The sequence below is a fragment of the Sabethes cyaneus genome, chromosome 3, assembly GCF_943734655.1.
Source record: "Sabethes cyaneus chromosome 3, idSabCyanKW18_F2, whole genome shotgun sequence".
Taxonomy (NCBI): domain Eukaryota; kingdom Metazoa; phylum Arthropoda; class Insecta; order Diptera; family Culicidae; genus Sabethes; species Sabethes cyaneus.
In genome coordinates, this window is record NC_071355.1 from 193077865 (window position 1) to 193098634 (window position 20770).

Sequence of the window (20770 nt, forward strand, 5' to 3'; positions counted from 1 at the left end):
CGGTGCTTACAAGCTGATTTATTAAAAAATAATGGTTATTGTAATTTTTGTTTCTCACCAAAACGCTATTCGAATTTTCACTTAGACGTAAGGATAGACGAAGAAAGTTAGTAAATAAATAAAATACTATTGTTAAAATATGCATTGGATGAAGCTCTACCTTCCTACCTGGAGCTAGATGCTTCGCCCATTAAAGACGAATGCTGCAGGATACGCTCGGCGATCAATGAGGTCGCAATCATGGGGCTAGGTAAAGAAAACTCGAGTTTTGATAGAGAATGCCAACAAGCTATGTAGAGGAAAAGGAGATTGGCAAAACTATCTAAACATTACCACGAGATTTCGATGTTGACCAGTTGTCTCAATAAGTTTATTACTGAGGTACATTTACTGCTGCCCGCCGCCCCCACCGGAATCCAATCTATAATTATCCAACAAAAGCTTCTCTTTCGACCAACCAGTGTCAATAAGGTTGCCAAGAAGTCTGAAATCACGTCCAAGGTATGGGAAGCGATGGTACACGAGCGCTCAAAATTATCGACGGTATATACCTTGCGACAAAGCCACCCTCCTGTACCCTAACATTCGGTAATTAGACAATCCGCAAGGTGCTGAGAACTACGCTCATACTACGCGTCTTCCTCTGTGGCCAGGTGCTTCGACCCTCGAAGATAAGTGGAGCAGGATACGTTCGGCTATCAGTGAGGCCTCAACAAAACGCCAAAAGAAGAAAGAGCTAGCACCACTATTTCAGGCTAGTGAGATGCGCAACGCAAGTTCTATGAGAAGGTGAACCGATAAAGGATATTCCCTGAGGCCTAACATGTGTAGGAAGGAGCAGGGAAACCTGGCCACAAATGAGCGCGTGGTGGTTGGTGAGTGGAGGCAGTTCTTTGATAGGGATCGCAATTGCTATATAGCAAAAGGAAATGGAGCAAAAGTCAACGTAGGAGAGTCTATAGGCGTTTCGACTTCCGATCTCAAAGAGATCTGGTGAGAAATCGGTTAGCCGGAGGAAACCGGTATAAATGGCTGGTATAAATGGCAAAAGCAAAAATTATATTTGTTACTAATATACCAGGGGTTAGACAAAATGATCGGGACAGGCAAAATTTTGATGAAATTCAAACGGCCACAACATCTACAAAATTGGACATTTTTAAATGAAACCAATTGCATTCGAAGGGGAAATTTTTCTAGTTTTCTAAAATATTTCCAGACTCGTAATAGTCAGCGGACACCGGAGCTATTCAGGGTTGTCTGGGCGCTTGCCAAAACTGTTTTTTTTATCATTATTATTCATATTTTATCCCAAAACTAGATATTATTTCCAGTCGATTGGTGAAAAAATAACGGAAATCCGACGAGAAACAACAGAGATATCAGGGGTCAGTCCCGCCGTATTGGTTAGCGTTCACGCCTCTCACGCCGAGGACCCTGGTTCAAATCCCAACCCCGCAGAAGTCACGAATGACGTAAAAAAGTGTTAAAGTGACTATAATCTAAAACAAAAAAAACAGAGATATGGCCATTTTAATGAAATCAGTTCTGGAAATGTTGCCAGTAATGTTCTACCTTTATGACCATTTTAAATCATGACCAAAACCATTACAATATGGCTGTCAAACTTCAAAAATTTACGTGGGTCAAAAATCCTGAAGTTTGACACCCATATTGACATAATTTCGAATATTCCCAACCTTTTCCGCCGGAGGACTTAGAACCTGCTACAGGGCTGCCATGGCACGCTGCGGACCTGGAAATGGGATAAAATATGAATATTAATAAATTTCCATGACACAAAGAGGTACAAGCGATGGAAAAAATCAGTTTTTGACATATCCCCAGATAATCCGGAATATCTCCGGGGTCCGCTAACCATTGCGAATCTTAGAATATATAAAACTAGACAAATTTTCCTGTCGAATGCAATTGGTTTCATCTAAAAATGTTTAATTTTGTAGAAGTTATGGTCGTTTGAATTTCATCAAAATTTTGCCTGTCCCGATCATTTTGTCTAACCCCTGTATATATTATTTTGTCTAGCACCTAAGCTATTGATTTACTTGACAAAATAAACGATATTTGCCCTCGCGACGATTCTGGCGACGGTTTCGCCCGCGACGGTTATAATTCATCGCGTACGAAAGGGTGGGAAATTGACAATACCTTTATGTCATTATACACAGTAGAATCAATATATATAGAATGCCAGTGTCGCTGCAGTGCTCGTGGTATACATGACACATTTGAAAATTACGTATTTATTGCGCTCTTCACACTCAATTGGACTGCACACTTATAAAGTGCAACCTTCAAAACTGTGATGAAAAGTGTGCTACTGATAATATCGCTAGTAATCTTATATCGATAATACCATCAAACTTTATCGTCACGGAAGAGTATCGAAAATTAGACGGTTTAAAGTGAAATCTTCTTCTTGGCTTGTTATTATTTTAACATTTTTGTTCTATTTCTTACGTATTTTTGCTTATACTGTCATATTATCGTTATTAATTATTAACGATAAGAAAATTTTATCAATAATCGTTATAGATTTTGATCGACATTTCCCATCATTACAACTCTCCCATCTGAGCTGACATTTGATTTAGCAGTGGCGCCAGTACCAGTTGTAGGAAAAGCAAATAGTATTTAATTTTTCATTTATTTCATATATGCTGCATATTTGTTCAAATTATGAATTATGCGCGGAATTATGTATTTAGAAACTATTTTTATATTATTCGTAGCGTCGATAACAACTCTACGTGAGCATTAGAATTGAAATAGGAATCAACCAAGATTCTTGGGTTTTTACCACGAAATTTTGGCAACTTTTCTCACCTACAAAATGTGTGACTGAACAAGTGTGCTCAAAATCCAACTTTCAATGCAAAGGGCAATACACTGTATGCGCATATGTGTGAGTGATCGATTCGAAACGGGAATGAAGTATTCCACCACGCACACATATAAGGATTTTTTGACATTAGCTGAGGCCCTCGCTGAGGCTGTTTGCAGTAGGAATAATATCAAAAACATCAAATATCAAACTCCCGGATCCTCTCCTCCACTCTTCGCTCCCCTCTCACTCCTACATAACCGATCCTCAGCTAATGTCATTCTGGTTAGTGACGAAACCGCAAATTACTTCATCTGATTGTCAAAATAAAAAGGCAACCCAATAAAAAATCCTTCTGCTTTTCCGTAAATCACGTAGGATAAATCACCCGATTTGGTCGTTTTGGGGTATTCCGTCGGCAGGAAAATTTTCTATTGGGCAATTTGACAATGTAGTTCCCGTACCCAAGACACGAAACAGCAACATGTTTGCCACAAAAATATCCATGAAACACCAGCGACACTGGCATTCTATATATATTGATTATACTTTATACACTCATTTAATGTTTAATGTATGATGTTAGATTCTTAAGGCCCCCATACACGTACGTAGATGTTGGCCGAAAATGTTTTTAGTTAAAATTTGGCAGTTTGATGGTTTACTTTTCCTCGGGTGGTTAAAATTAGTTCAGAAATGCGAACCATTTCATATTTGACAGATTGATAGTTGTTTTACTCAATGACAGCATATATAAGGTGAGGATGAAGCTAGAGATGAAGCAATGTTTCTGTAACAGCGAATTTATTTATGCATTCCAGGTTGGAATTGGATGAATTTTTGGTGTTCATTTGCTCCTATTTGATAGATAAACTTTATCTTATTTCATTTCGGGTTGAATAAACAACAAACATTAGTGAAAAAATTTAAGGAAAAATCAGTGAAACACATCGAAGCTCTTTCCTCACCTGTGGTATATCTCATTGGCTCTCAGAAGCGAACCCATCCAAAAGGAACCATCGAACTGTCAACACTAACCATGCTCCCGAGCAGGGATTTGGTCTTGGTGCCGTTACATAACGCAACAGGGGGTGGGGGTATGTTGAATTTTTGTTACAAATTGTTACGCAATTTTGTGGGGAAGGGGGCTTTGAGCGATAATGTTACGCGTAACTACATAAACAAAAATATTAGAAAAATAAACTACCGTGGACCCCCGTTCGTTTGCCCATTTTTAATCTGAACACTTTTTAATTTGAACCCCGCTGGTTTGCACGACGTGCAAATTAAAAATGGTTCAAATGTCATTCTCAACATGACATCATTTGTTTATGTAGACAATGCACATAAACACGATTTGTTTGTACTGACCTAGCGTGTTTAATCGGTTTCACATTTCGTTTTCCTAACGATTAAGATAGAAATCCGATCGGAAAATGCAATATTCGCGCTTGCAACTGCCAACTAAAACAAACTACAAAAACAATAACAAAGAGCAGGGCGACCAGTTCACACAGGTTACAGCATATTTCGGGTTACCAGTTGTTCAAATTAAAAAGTAACCCCGTTAGTTTGCATGAGGAATCGTTCAAACGAACGGGGGTCCACTGTATTATGAAAATATGTATATAAATACTTGAAGACTAATTACCCGACATTTGTGAGCTAAATTGCAATAAGCTACTGTGTCGCAATCATCAGCAGAGCGATCGAGCATACATACAGCTGTAAAAGTTACGCGTTACGTGTATGGGTGTGGGAAACAATTGGGTCCTAAAGCCCTATGTCGTTTTTAGCTTGAATCGATGAGGTTAGGGTTAGGAACACATATTTTGATATTCAATTTTATATTTTTAGGCTATTGCCGTTAAAAACCTTTTTTTTTAATTTTGTGAAATTTTGAACAAAAAATAAACATTTGGGCAACCTTATATAGACAAACTATAGTTGTGCATGGTTGTGTCAAGCGGTGTCTAGACAACACGAATTATAAAAAGAAACCATAGTATGTCTTGAAATGTCACGGAAAACTTTTTGTTTACCTTCACGCTCATGTGATAGTGTGTCAAAAAGTCAAAAGTTGCAAAGTCAGGAAATGGCTTGGCAATCGCGACCTAAAACATTTTCTGAGTTTACAGCTCATTTTCCGGTTCCGGTCATCTCAGTTTAATTAAGGCCTTTGTCAAAATCAGCAATAAGCGTAGTGACTGCACTTGGTCGCAGCGTGGATGGCTTCAGTTTTCGGATGCAACACCCGCCATCGAGATGCGACCGTGTTTGGTTAGAAACGCACAGAAATTTTTGGTCTGCCGTTCGCCCTACTGCTGATTCACATCGGAGTAGCAGAACATACCAATCTGATTGATAATACGGTGCCAGTTTCGGTTGGCGTTTTTTTCATACTGTTCTGCGGGGTCGATTGTACCGAGATTATACTGTTGGCCATCAGTTTGACATCGTTTAGTCATTCTTAGCGCAAACTAGATTTGGACAAAGACTAGCACCGTGAATCGATGGATTGGAATACATTGCCCGAATCAAAACTTTTATCCGATAACTAGTACAAATTAGATGTTCCACTTCCTCACGACCAGCAAAACGCAGACAAGCACAAGAGACAACTGCCAAGCTATAACTGTCAAAACGATCAGCTGCTCTAATGTCAAACCAGAGTTGCCAGTGAGAAAAAGTTATCATTGTTGCCAAAACGTGTTATTTTCGTTATGTCAAGGAAGATCTCTAATGTCAAGGGAGAATAAATTACAATATTTTTGTTTTTTAATTTTTTAGTGCTCTGCATCTTTTTAAAAAAGAAAAAACTATACTCTGATAGTCATAATGGGAAGCTTTATCGTTCCTTCTAATAAAATCATCTTTTTATCACAAATTTTAGGACCCAATTGTTACAAATTGTTACAAGGGGGTGGGGGGTTCGTGAAAATGGCATTTTTAGCGTTACGTAATATTTGAATGGCTCCTTTTAGAGAAACCATCGAACTGTCAAATTTTAACCAAAAAGTTAAAAATTTCGCGAAATGGTTCACTGATTTTAGGCTGTGAACCATTTCGCGAAATTTGGCTGTGCTCTGAATCTCTGATCCTGTTTCTGATCCTGATGGCATAATTTCAGTGATTTCAGTCCAAGTTTTAAAAGGTGAGGAAGAAGAAGACATTTCATGGTATTAGTAGCGAAAGATCAGAAAACGACATCAAACTACAAAAACAAACCGCGCCGAACAATGGAGTTTGTTTCTGGAGTTTGACGTCACGCTTAATCGTGATTGGTCGATTTGCGATATCACCCACACCATGATCAAATTTCATCTTGGCACAAACACCATTTTACCAACATCGCCACACCTGCATATACCACATTGATTTCGGTCAACACGCGGTAGTTAGAGTGATCTGTATACAATGTAATACATACAGGTGTGGCAATGTTGGTTAAGTGGTGTTAGTGCAATGAAGAAATTTCATCATGGTGTGGGTGGAATCGTAAATCGACCAATCACGATGAAGCGTGACGTCAAACTCCAAAAACAAACCCCATTGTCCGACGCGGTTTGTTTTTGTAGTTTGACGTCGTTTTCTGATTTTTCGCTACGAATACCATCAAATGTCTTCATCTGCCACACCTTTTTAAACCTCATTGATCTGTATATAGTCACTCTAGCGGTAGTAGTAAAGTAATGTCGACAGTCGACAATCGAATGTTTATATACATCGGTTTTGATGGTTTTGATCTTTTGATACAATTTTCTGAAATGTTGTTTTACTTTTTCCGATAACAGATTAGTCACTGAAGCTAAAAGCTAACTTGAGTTCAGGTTACCAAAGTATCCACATTAAGTGTATAGTTGACAACCTTCTAATAAGATAAAACAAACATTCCCGTTACATCGTCAAAATGAGTTCCGTTTTGAAAGAATCTACCAACTATGTTTGGTGTACGGAAGAAAAGGGAGTTCTAGGAAAGGGAGCAACGGCTGCGGTTTACCAAGGCGTTAATAAACATAATGGAAAACCAGTTGCCGTGAAAGTATTCCACCGGTCCAGCTGTACGGAACTTCACAATGTACAGATGCGGGAGCTCGAAATGCTCCGAAAGATGAAGCACAACAATATCGTAAAGTTGCTGGATATCGAAGATGATCAGGAAGGTCGAGGTAAGGTAATTGTAATGGAATTATGCACTGGTGGCAGTTTGCTCAATATATTGGATGATCCGGAGAATACCTACGGGTTACCACAACGTGAGTTCCTGCTAGTGCTGGAACATCTGTCAGCAGGAATGAAGCATTTGAGAGATAACAATCTTGTTCATCGAGATTTAAAGCCAGGTAATATTGTGAAGAACATCTCAGAAGATGGCCGCACAATATATAAACTCACCGATTTTGGAGCGGCACGAGAATTGGAAGAAAATCAGCAGTTTGTGTCGCTGTACGGTACAGAGGAGTACTTGCATCCAGATATGTACGAGAGAGCTGTGCTTCGAAAGTCCACGAATCGGAGCTTTACAGCAAACGTGGATTTGTGGTCCATAGGCGTAACACTTTATCACGTTGCAACGGGAAACCTTCCCTTTCGACCATTTGGTGGACGAAAAAATAAGAAAACAATGCACCATATAACCACTAAAAAAGAACCAGGTATCATTTCCGGAACACAAACCAGCGAAAATAGTCCCATCGAATGGTCTCGTGATCTGCCACTTCACTGTCAACTGAAGGCAGGGTTGAAGTATCTGGTAACACCGCTGCTCGCTGGGCTGTTGGAGGTAAATCAAACAAGAATGTGGTCCTTTGATCGCTTTTTCCGTGAAGTCCAACACATTCTGAATAGGAAACGCGTTAATATATTCTATGCAAATCGGGCAACTTCCATCGAGGTTTACATGGACCCGAAGGAAACTTGCTTCAATCTAAAGGAGCATATTTTCGTGCAGACGGCAGTTCCTCATAGTGCACAACTGCTGCTTATGGACACGGAGTTACATGACCTTAAAGTTGGTGCCGATAGTACTGGTTAGTTTTTTTTTCTTTGAAGATAATTTATCACAGGTTGCAACTATTCTGATGTTTCGTTTTCACAGCTCATGGTTACCCGGAAAGTGAAGCAGAGAGTCCGCTTATGTTGTTCAATATTGAGGATAATAACGTTTCTCTTCCGGCCGAGCTTGATCTGCCGAAGTTTCCCTCGTTTCCCAGTGGTATACCGGTGGAGAGCGACGCGAATTTGGCGAAGGTTGCTTGTAGTGTAGGACACGAATACAAGCGTCGTATAGAGACGTTCTCCAGTTTGGACACCCTGATGAATAAGGCCGTGGAGCAATTTGCAGGATTGCTGAAGAGCTTACTGATGAAATTGCAGGAGTAAGTTTGAAATGGGTATTTATTTTACTTACAATGATTGATTGTAAACTATTTTTCGCAGACGGGTAAAGCATTTCGAGGATATGGGCAATTCTATTTGGGAGATAGCGGATCTAGTGGAAATAGCGGTGTTGAATGTGAGTATTATTAAGCTTTAAAATATGGATTCTAATTCTAAATTGTAATTATTATTTTTTAATCAGAACGACTCGTATCAGCATAAAGCAACCACCATTAGCACGGAATTGAAAGTAGTAAAGGCAGACTTTCAGCGTGTGTCGGTTCCAGTTCAGAAGCTATTCAATCGCTTCGTCTTGGATGAGTCACTGAGCCGTGATTGGATTACCGCATACCGTGATTTACGCAGTCCAAACAAGCACCGGGTGAATGAAAAAGCGAAGCATTTGGTAGACTGTCTGCGTGAGTCTTGGCAGAATCTGCTGCCAAAATGTTCCACATGCTCGCTGATCTTTGACGACGAAAAGCTTCATGCATTGGAAAAAATGACCGAAACTGGAAAGCGAGTGAAAGCACTCCTGAACGATGACGTACGTCCGGCAGTCGGGCTGGCAGCAGAATGCTTTGCAGACTGGTATAAGAAAGTGCAAACAATTTTCCTGCAGACGCAGTTTCTTCACAAGGACGTTAAATCGCATGAAGGGAAATTGCACGATATTCGTGAGCAGCTGATTCAGATCAAAGAAGATTTGAAGAAGGATATCAAGAACGACGGTGAAGTGTCGAAGATTGCCAATGAAACTTCGGTGAACGAGCAAAATATCGAGTGCATGAAAAAATCCAAAGAGAGGCAATGCTATTTGAAAGTGCGATTAGTTGATGTTTTTACAATTCAATCGTCGATTAATTTTATTTGTTTTTCTTTCAGACTTTGTTTAATTATCAGCGTGAAATCGAAAAGATTTTACAGCAAAACAGTGAGCTAATCGAAACGGTTCAGCAGTTATCTATGAACAGATGATGATAATTGATAATTGATAATTGAAGATAATCGATTATAGATTATAAATAACGGGTCGAAAGCGATGAAATGTAAATAATAGCTGCTAAGTTAATTATTGAATTTGATTCTAGTACCTAAATATTGGAGTGTACCCATTAATTCACTGCGTTCCAGTATAAGTACGGTATGTGTTGCCTCTAATTATGAATTGTGTAACACAAACAATACAGTCTGTTATGGATTGTAAACACAGACTTTCCTCAGTTCCTGACTAGGAATTCCATTATTTATCATAATTTGTGATTCATCGACAGCAATATTGGACCTTTCATATTACTCTTATTTTGTGATCTACGTAGTATTATTATTGAAACGTATTGTATACATACATTAAAAATTTATACGTTGCTTACAAACTGATTTATTAAAAAATAATGCTTGACCATTGTAATTTTTATTTCTTGCCAAAATGTTCTGTGGAGGTAGGTGCTTCGACCCTCGAAGACGGATGCAACAGAATACGCTCGACTGTCTATGTGGTTGCAAACGCGGTGCTGGGTGGAGAAACCTCAAGACCTGATGGAGAATGCCAACAAGCGATGGAGAGGAAAAAATAGTTTGGAAAAACTATCTAAATATTACCACGAGGGAGAATTTGGCCATGTATCGTCGAGCACATAATGAAAAAGCGCCAGAAAAAGGATAGAGATCGTAAAGAAAAGCTAGAACTACTATTCTGTGCTAATGAGACGTGTAAATTCGATGGGAACGTGAACCAAACTCGTGAAGGATACATACCGAAATCTGATTTGTGAGGGATGGGAAGGGAAACAAACTAGCACGAGGCAGTCGACAAGTGAGAGCAGTTCTCCGATGGGCATCTCAATGGCGATTGTGATATAACAGAAGGAGACGGAACGGAAGTTGACTTAAGAATACCTATAAACGATAACAGCATGCCGGCTCCCGATCTCAAAGAGACCCGGTGAGAAATCGGTCAGATGAAAAATAATAGAGCCGCCGGAAAGCACTGACTTTCGGCAGTACATTTCAAAAATGGTAAAAAACCACTAGTAATGGCATTTCAAGGATTTAAGCGCAGGAGAAACTACCGCAAAAGTGGATCTTCTTTCCTATTTTAGTTGGCCTTACATCTTATGACAAAGCCTGCATAAAGTAATTCCTCCATCTAATTCATTCGATGACAGCTGGTCTCCGGTTCCGTGGAGACCTTGCTCTATGTCCTGTTCCTTCCGGAACAGGCCACTTTCTGAATACTGAGTTCGCCGTAGAGACGCATCGTGGTTCATTCTTCTTCTCTATACACCGTTCTCTTGCACACCGCCAAAAATGGTTCTTAGCACCCGTCGATCGTGACAGAACTTCCGTCGTCGTCGCCAAAGATGGTTCTTAGCACCACGTCGAACTTCGAGTACTCGCAGGTCTTCTTCTAGCAGTGTCACCGTGCCATTAGCGTTTTGTAAATGTGCATTTTCTACGGAGGCTCAGATTGTTCGACGGCTAGTGATTATGGAGTCCATAGTAGGCTGATGCCTCCGAATCTCACGACTGTTGTTATCCTCTATTGCCAGTGTGAAATGAACTCGTCGACTACCTCATATTCACGTCTGTCGATTACCACGGTACTGTCCAAGCGGACCCTGTCGCGCTCGGTCTCTCCCACCAGAATATACTTCGTTTTAGACGTATTTATCTTCAACCTAATCTTCTCTACTTCGCGTTTTAATCTGGTTTTCTAGATCTTCCACCGCCTTATATGTTCTAGCAGCAGCATCCACGTCGTCGGCAAAGCAGATAAACTGATAAATTATTGAAAATCGTGGCCGCATTTCGATCGCCACTCATCTTATAACACCTTCAAGCTCATTGTTGAATACAGGTATACCTCGATAGGACGTACACCCGCGCATTGTTTAGCGTACGTACTATCGAAACGTACGTAATATCGAATCACAATTTTCAATGTAAAGTATTATTTTTATTATGCTAAATATTGTCTAAAATTTCCAAATTTTAAGATATAGTAAAATAAATAATCATCTTGGGAGCGTGTAGGGCGCTATATCTCTACATATTTGCGTTGGTAAGAGAAAATGCTTATCAACTTAGGGACCACTTACTTCAAGAAATGGTTTATTGATTCACTGTTCCTGGTTTTTGTTGTCAGATATTGTGACCAGTTAGCAATGTGTGATTATCTACGTCTTTATGAAAATTGCCAACAATTTGAAATGGTTTCGCAATGGTCAATGTCCAATGCCTAACTTAATTCCAATGATTATTGAAGCAAATTTTTATTCTCAGTTTTCGTTAATAGTGCTGAGGTGTTCAAATTCGGAATATTTTATTGCAAGGGATCAGCATCGCTTGCTTTCGTGTCTCGTTCGTTGCAAAATATTTGATAACAAAATTTTTTCGGAGCCGTGACAATTACCCAGTTTTAAATTAGTTTGGACTTTGGAATAGTAGTTTGCATTGTAATTTACAAATTATTGACTCAGGTGAAAGGCCGAAGTCGCAGAGCAGCCTATTTTTATATGTAACGGTTTGTAAACGAATTAGAAAGCGTGATTTTGATGACCACCTCGATATCTTTATCTTGATTTTGCGGGAAACCTCATACTCATCTAACAAGACGGATGCAATATTATTCGCCCACACAGTGGATTCGCGCGGGACTGGTTTATGTTTTGCTTACGGAAATAAATATCCAAGGCATAATATTCATATCATTGAAACGAATTTAGGCCCAAATACGTCGCATACATTTTCTAGACGACTATTTGTTTACAATGGTGATCGCGAAAACTTGAGATGAAATGTAATCGCTGACGCGTTGTTTCGTTGGATCATATCATCTACCAAGATGAACCCTGATCTGTACCTTACTAACATAAATCCTATCCCGTGATACTTGTGGAGATGCAGTGATACCTGCGGTCCCTAGCAACAACAAGTATCGGACTAATATTCTTTCCTTTTCCCATGTAGTACAGCCTTTTGGTCGTTGCCAGCGTCGTTATTGGTCAATTTTCAAAGTATTGAATCAGTAAAAAATGTACAAGTATGTCATGCTGCTCCCAAGCACTAATTCAATTGGTTCTTTATGCAATCTTACTGGTTCGACTAATTACGGAGTGCAACTACGGGCATTCTACTTAAGCTAAGCTAATTATAAAATAAACAATTATCTTGATAAAATTATTTTAGAAAAAACACTACCAATGTTAAAAAATAGTTGAAAAGTAAAGCAAAACGAATCCAAAAACATTTTTTTTTTGTAAAATTCTCTCTCAAATTGAAAATTTACATATTTTAATCGAACAAATCTAGGTAAAGGTTTGGTACATAGTTGCCAATATAAGCTGAAATGTTCGAGTCTCGGTTAGACGGTGCTGCCAGACAGAGTCAGTAGGATTGTTGCACTAACCCCGAAACAGCCGGCTGCGAAGTCTGCCGATAAAGAAAGGTCAAGTCTTAGAAAGATGTTTGAGCCCAAGACTATGCTTTATGGGACCAAAATTGGTCATGAAAATCGCCATAAGAGTATAATAAAACTCACATTGTTGCTTGGGTAGTATCTGCAAACAAACGAATATAACATTGCCTGCTGTTCCCCCCATCGCAATTGGAAAGATTGTGAATCGCAGAAAAGGTTAATTTTCTGAGCAAAAATCTGCAAAATCAGAATGCTTAGACAACTGTTATTTAGAACGTATATTTGATTAATTTACTATTTAGGAATTGTTTTTAATTTTAAAATAATGGTTTTTACATAACAGAAAATATTCAAAAATTTAGAATTATTGAATACGGTTTTGCTTGTATTGACTCATAAATATTCATAAAAAAAGTTTCTGCTTTATATAGAAAATAAAAAAAATCATTGCAGGAAAATGTACGTACTATCGAGGCAAAATGTACGTATTATGGAGGGTACGTATTATCGAGGGTACGTACTAACGAGGGTACGTACTATGGAGGTATACCTGTAGAATGCAGGATAAACTACCTCCTTGTCGAAGTCCCTTGGAAGATTCGAATGGGTTCGACAATCCACCAGGAATTCTCACATAGCGCTGGATCCCATCCACCGTAGTCATGATAAGTCTAGTAACTTTATCCGGAAAGCCAGTATTTTTCATACCTCTTGTTGGGTTACACTATCATATACGGCTTTGAAATCAATGAACGCGTGATACGTGGCGACTCGGAATTCACGGCACTTCTGGAGAATCCGCCGCAGGGTTAAGATTTGGTCCGCTGTAGACCGGCCCTCTATCAAGCCGGCCTGATAACAATCTATTCGCTATTGGCGACAGTTGTTGGAAGATGACTCGGGAAAGCACTTTGTAGGCGGCATTCAGGATAGTGATCGTTTGGTAGTTTTTACAATCCTTTCTTGTACATATGAAGGGAAAATTTTTAGCAGTACAATTTTAGCACTTTTAGTTGCATAAACTTCTTTATGATCAAAATTGGTCGTATATCGGTTACCACAACTACTTTGTAACAACTGAGCTAATAGGGATACCCTGTCTTTCCACTTCGGACAAGTCGTTCCGTATCCCAAATCTTTGCAATCAGTTGGTGTAAACAGCTTGTCCGGGTCCATGTTGATAAGTTCCGCTCCAATGCCACCCTCTTCTAATGCTTGGTTGTTCTTCAGCCGCTGGATGGCTTCTTCGCCTATGAGGCAAAATACATCCATCTCTTATCTCTGCACATTGCGGTCCGCGGCACAAAGCCATTGATTGGGAGATTCATCGAGTCTTTGACAGAACTTCCGTGTGTTGAGAAAGCGGTGCAGCTGCTCGAGTTCCTCCGCACTCCGTCTCCTTTGATGATGCTTATCTTCTCCTGGAAGATTCGGGTTTGTTGTCTCCACTTCTGTTTGCATCGCTCTACGTTTTGACGAAGCGCTCTACGCAAAATTAGTATCCGCACTGCGTTTTTCTCATCCAATATCTGCTGGCACTTCTCGTTAAACTATTCATTACGTCGATTCGGTGCCACACGGCGCGACGTTCTCAGCTACGGTGTTAACCGTTGTTTTAACGATATTCCAATAGTCCTTAAGAGGGGTGTCACCCAGATCGTCAAGGTACGATGCTGGTCTATTATTTCTCTATTACTACTTCTGGTATTATTTCTCGTATCGTTCAAGTCTAAATATAAATCTGGTTCAAGTCCGACTCCTGGTTCAAATTAAAATGAAACAAATCAATCTAAATTCGAGTCTAATATCAAATCCAGTCCACATACAGATTCAATTTATTTAGTTTCAAGTTTAATTTCACGTCTAGTTTCACATCCGATTTCAAATTCAACGGTAAGTTTAGTTTAATTTCAATTCCATGCACAATTTTAAGCCCAATTTTAAATCCACTTTCAAGCCGAATTCAAATCCAATTTATGCCCAATTTCAAATCAAATTTAAGGTTCAATCTAAGTCAGATTTCAAATATAACTTCAAGTTCATTCTCAAATCCAACTTGGAGCTGAGTTCCATGCATAAATTAGGTAAAATTCCTTACCAAAGTTCCGCTACATGGCCAATTCCCAGTTCAAGTAGAAGTAAAGCTTCAACCTCAAATTAATTAAAGTCTACATCATGTTTAGTACCACAAAATTCACCAAAATGGTCGCAACTTCTTGTCTTTCAGTAGTTTTTCACCAAATTTGTGAATTTTTTCGAAAATCCTTTCTATTTTTATAATTTCTACAGGTCGTGGCTATATGGCACATGATCCCATCCCGGAGCTCAAACACATTGTTCCGTCATTTATATTTTTAGTTCTATGTTATTTTTGTTTTATTTTTAGATCAGTTTTATGATATTTTGTCTAATGCTCCTTTTAAAGTCACTTGTCTAATAAATGTTCTTTTCATTTTTGTGGAATCCACAGATTGAAATACTAGACAATTTTGCTTTTAAATTCCATCTCTAATTTGCTTTTAAGTTCAAATCAGGCATTGAAAATATTAAACAATTTTTCATGTCAGAAACAATTTTATTGGTAAACTTTAAGTATATTTTCTGGTTTCCTGAGAAATCTCTTGTAATTCGATAGAGCATCATCCGCAAATCATTGTTTACGACTTAAAACCTTAAAACAGATGCCGAAGCACGTGCCTCAGTGTTTCCCTAGGATAGGATACACTCTACACACCATGGATTCATTTTCTGATTTCAACTTACTTTTGACATGAATTCCTAAAACAAAGAAATGCACAAGCCGTCCTAAGTTAACTATATCCTGTAAATTATGTGGCAATCTTGTGGCCCTCAACGCATATACTTTTGTTATTCTTATAGTTTTTATTCTTTTCATAATTACTTGTCATGTAACATATATTTCATTTGGCTTGCTCATTCAATGCCGGTCTAGCTTCCTGACCACGAGGGTCTCCTTTGCTATAATAACCTGAGCCCGGATTTTCGTTCCAAGGAAATTAACATTATCAGAGCAGACCGGTAGTCATTTAAGGTTTGCATTTTTACCACACACCTTACCCTTCACAAAACCACACAATGGCCATTCGTATTACCAGACGTCCTCATTCCTTTTCTTTCGCTAAATAAATACTTAGCTGCTAAATAACTTCAATATTCTACAACTATTTTCTCAAAAATGAAAGCAAGCGACTGTTTTTCATTATATAAACATCAAACCCACCTGTTCCTCCACTATAACATAATTAGACTGAAGAAATAATAGTCTTCTGCCCTAATATATCAACGGTACTTCTGTCTTACAAAAATCACAATCTACAATTTCAAGATAAATTATCTAAGATTTGGCAAATCGTTTTTTTTTCTATTTAATCCTACTTTTATACATAATAGTAGAATTAAATGAAAAAAATCTTTCGCGCATAATTGAGATTCTACTAAGATACTCCAAAATAACTGTCTGAGATGTGACATATGTTTTTGGTGTTTCTTCGTTTATGCAATGTAGCAAGCGTTCATTAACAATTGGGCGTATTTTTTTTAATTTTTCAAACGAAAGTTCCACGATCAATATCAAAACTTTCAAAATGTTGTCTGATTTGGAGAAAATGCCTTTCCTTATCCTCCTGTGTAAGTCATGGATATCGAACAGAAGGAAATCATCTCTCTCTCCGGAGAGCCGAACAAGCCGGAGCAAAGCCCTCGACCGCCGCACCATCAACAGCAGGAACGACAGCTAGGAAGAAAAAAAAAACAATTTCCACGCCGTCGCGCCGTCCGCACCGGTACCGTCGTGCGTTACCGCTTCCTAAGCCACAGACAAAATCCTTGAGGCATGACACGGAAGAAAGCAAAGCTCACACCCACCCACACGCCGCAATATCATCGTCCGCACTTCCGCTCCTTCCACAACAGCAGACAGATTGGGGGCGGCAGTTAACTGCAGGCGGAGGGATTACCCCATTCCTTCCTACCGGCCCGATGGGAGACAAATATTAGTGACGGCCAGTCTGCGCAACGACCATGGTGGTAATAAACGATCAAACACTCTGCTTCCTGCTGGTTGTGGCGGCGGCTGCACGTGGCCGTGTCTGGCTGGTACGCAGGCGCCGTTCCGCCAGTCGGCCAGCCATTTTCCTCCAGCGGATATGCGTATGGTATGGTTGGGGCAATTTCTTCTTTTTTTACCCACACCAGGACCGTTAAAACGAAGGACGACACAGTTACTGTGCCGACAGGGCCTATGTGCTGTGAGGCGAGCCACCATGAGATACGGAGCGACGGTGATGTTACTGGGAAAAATCAAAATTTTCCTGGTACGGAAAGCTCACACGTTTGCAGCTTATAGCCAGTCTTAGCTTCTCGGTTCTTTTGTCTGAAACTTGGTTGATGATTTTTCGTTATGAGTAATGGGAAAATAAGGATTTTTTGGAAAGCGTCACATTGCGAATAACTCTAAAACAAAATTGTTAGTAATACCTAATCCAATTCAATCCAACCTACAATTTAGCCTAACCAAATATTACATTTAATCTGCCATTTGTCATATTACTTAAAACATACTAAAACTCGATACAGCTGTTTAAAACGCATGATAATGTTCAACATGCACAGACTATAGGTAACCATGCTTGCTTTCCGATGTATCCTGGCCTCAAGAAAGGGAGGAGTACACGCTGGATTCGAGCACGTATGCAAAGCATTGATCGTAATTTTCTTTTCAATTAAAAAATTTCTCACTTTCCCTTCTTCTCTCTTCGAAGTAAGCAAACTTTAGAAGAATGTACTTAATTAAGGATTTTGCGTAAAACTACTGTCAATTTTTGATTCGAAAATGTCAAATAGCTTCGATGGGACCGGAAAATCGACTTATAAAACTAGCAAAACTGGATGGTTTAAGAAAACGAAAAGGAGATGTCTCGTAGAAATTTAGTAACCAAAATCGGCTTACTTTACTTTTCCTGCAATTCGATTATCGATTTAATTCCTAGTTTAGAATAGGTTCGCACATTTACTGGTCTTGGGCTGTTAATCGATCCTAATAATCAGCGGGTTTGAGATTTGCCTCGGGGTTGTCTGCCTCCATCGAACTATCAGCTGAATAATGCCTTAACTGGTCACTGTTCTGATGGCCGTGGCCAGTCCACTGTAGTCTGCCGTGTTGTAGTTGCTTCACGACCCGCGTCTCCAAATATTTGGTATATCTCGTGATTCGTGAGCCTACCTCTTAGTCCTTTTCCTAATAATATATCCAATATCCAATAATCCAATCCACCAAGAATTGTTAGTATAATCTTTCACTCAAAAATACCAGCTTGTCGGTCACTCTCTTTCAACGTTCACGCTTCGTGGCCATAGAGCACCTTGGGGAAAATTATCCGGTTGGGCAATCTAGCTCAATCCTTGCCGCTTCTTTGCCAGCCCAATCATCTTCGCTTCCCTCTTAAGATGCGCATACGTATCTTCCACAAATCAACTGTAACGATGACATCGTCGTCGTCCGCGAAACCTAGCAGTAGGTAGGGTAAAGAACTAGTTTTAAGCAGTCTAAGCGGGTCACTGATTGTTTTAGCTTATTACAAGCGATGGATTGACTAAGTGGGGGATATCAGCATACCAATCTTCTTGCTATCTTTAGTTCTTCAAGCTGTTACCATTGGAAGACACTATTGTTGAGCTAAACTTTTGATTTTTCGCTTTTAAAGTTGGAGCGGCGGAACTAATTTTGAACAGACCGAACCCATTTTCACCCGCAAGGTGCTTTTTTAAGCAATCCTGAAATCTGAATTTTTTTACGTCCCCTTAAAAAATCCCTCGAACTTTTCCCCCTATTCAGTAAGTTTGCGTTCCTATCCACGACCTACTAATCGGCATCTGATGCGTAATCGGCATAGCGTATCGGCATAGATGCGTAAAATGCCATCTGTCTAAATTGTTTATCGGGGCATACACTCACCGCACCGTTCGGCAAACGGTATTCGTCGTCTCTTTTATTCTCTAGTATTCTTATGGGAAACTGCGAGTTTGACGTCTCACTCGCTGTTCATAAAGATGGTGGGAGAACAAAAGAGGTAAACATATAGCAGTACAAACGATCCGACTCAGAACAGTGTTGTCAAAGCAAATAACATTGAAACACATCGTTGCTTTATTAAATCACTGGGAAAATCTTCGAAAATTATTGAAAAAGCTGTCTTTTGTGTTGTTTTTAATAAAGAAAAATTAATTATGAACATATATTTCTCTTGAAAGTATTGAACCACGTTTTCACCATAGGAGGTTTCAGTTAATTTCAAACTTAAAATTCTTATTTCCAGAACTGAAACAGTGTCTTGGCAACACGATAGCTTATCAGTTGTGCTGCAGCTGCTGCTAGTAGTGAACAGGTTCCGTCAATTCAGAATTTGTTAGAAAATAATAAAACTTTTGGCTAGTGACAAAGCCTTAGATAATAGAAAGAAAGAGAGTGAATAATATGGTATGTCAATTGTGCTTGACTTTCAGAGTGGTTGTAATCAGTGCTGAAAATTTGATGAATTCGTTAGTAGCGAGGTGGCGAATGGCGATTGCTGAAGAGCAGCTGAAAAATGTACGTTTTTGGACAACAATTTTTAATTCATCATATTTCTTGTCGGAAACTCAGTAAATTGTGTTTGTGTGAATCAAATGTATGGTTAAGAAATTTGTGAAATGATCCTATCAAAAGATTTTAAAAATATGAATAAAAAAGTGCATTTTCGGATCATTTATGTTCAACTGATTAAAATAGGTAACACTGCTTAACTCGTTCCTTACCCTATGTAAAATTTCTTATTGATGGTATCGTTTCTCAGCACGTCTTCCTTGACTGAAGTTTCTGGACTGATGTTTTTGGAGCGTCTTAGTAGAATACAAAACCTAAAATTAAATAAAAAGAAGAAAACTTATCCAATTTAATTCTACTAGGTATAAAATAAAATAAAATATACATAGTGGAATTAAATTGCATAAGTTTTTTTCTTTTTATTTAATTTTAGGTAGGGTGAACGCACCATTAGTGGTGGTAGTACCATTAGTGGTTGAAACTTGAATTATTCCATTATTTTTGCAGATTTTGGTACAAGTTAGATACTTATCAAATAATACCGTTACTGGTAGTTCGATACTTATCAAACTTGTACCAAAATATGCAAAAATAATGGAATAATTCAAGTTTCCACCACTACTGGTACTACCACCACTAATGGTGCGTCTACCCTACGTCTTCCTTGCTAAACATTGAACCTGATCGTTTAACAATCTAGCCATCCAGTGTGGCTTGTATCAGCCTAACCAATTTTGTCGGGGCAACTTATTCAAGTATAATCCGTCACAACTCATGTCGCTTAATTGAATCGTATGTCGCCTTGAAGTCTATGAGTGTAGTGTAGTAGGCGAAGCAGGGTAGTAGGCGAGAGAATTAGAAGTGCCACTTTCACTACAAGCATTGATCAAGCGAAGCCGTACTTTACATCAAACACTAGAATGAGTAGATAGTGAGTCCGAAAGTTGATATCTCCAATTGTTTTGTCTCAAAATGAACATCTAATTCAAAGTGAAGCGTCCCTGACTCGCTCTCAGTTTATGAAATTGAAATCGTGAGAGAATTTTTCAATGAATTAATCTACTGTTTTCGCGATTAGTTGTGTCTACCGGAAATCTTTTATTATAAAAGTTATTTGATCTAAAAATTTCGAAAACTTACGTTTTGCGACAATTTTATTGAAAACTTACGTTGTCTGTTCATAGGGGAAAATTTGACCCAAAGTTCAAACTGCTATATCTCAGCGAAAACTTTTATTTTCCAATGAATTAATCTACTGTTTTCGCGACTAGGTGTGTCTATCGGAGATCTTTTATTATAGAAGTTATTTGATCTAAAAATTTCGAAAACTTACGTTTTGCGACAATTTTATTGAAAAACTTATGTTGTCTGTTCATAGGGGAAAATTTGACCCAAAATTCAAACTGCTATATCTCAGCGAAAACTTGACTGATTTTAGAATTTTCAAGTGTTTTAGAAAGGCAATTTAGTGAACTAAATGATAAAATTATGAATAGCGACTTAGCAGGAAACATTTTTTACGAGG

At 38.8% G+C, this 20770-nt stretch overlaps 1 protein-coding gene across 1 annotated transcript; it reads left to right on the top strand.

Annotated features, from left to right (window-relative positions):
- The first annotated feature begins 6623 nt into the window (after positions 1 to 6623).
- LOC128742330 (serine/threonine-protein kinase TBK1-like) lies at positions 6624 to 9552 on the top strand. The gene is made up of 5 exons (XM_053838662.1): positions 6624 to 7875; positions 7944 to 8223; positions 8285 to 8360; positions 8427 to 9047; positions 9110 to 9552. Exons 1-5 carry the CDS (start codon positions 6756 to 6758, stop codon positions 9200 to 9202), a joined length of 2190 nt encoding a protein of 729 aa, XP_053694637.1. The 5' UTR covers positions 6624 to 6755; the 3' UTR covers positions 9203 to 9552.
- Positions 9553 to 20770: the final 11218 nt, after the last annotated feature.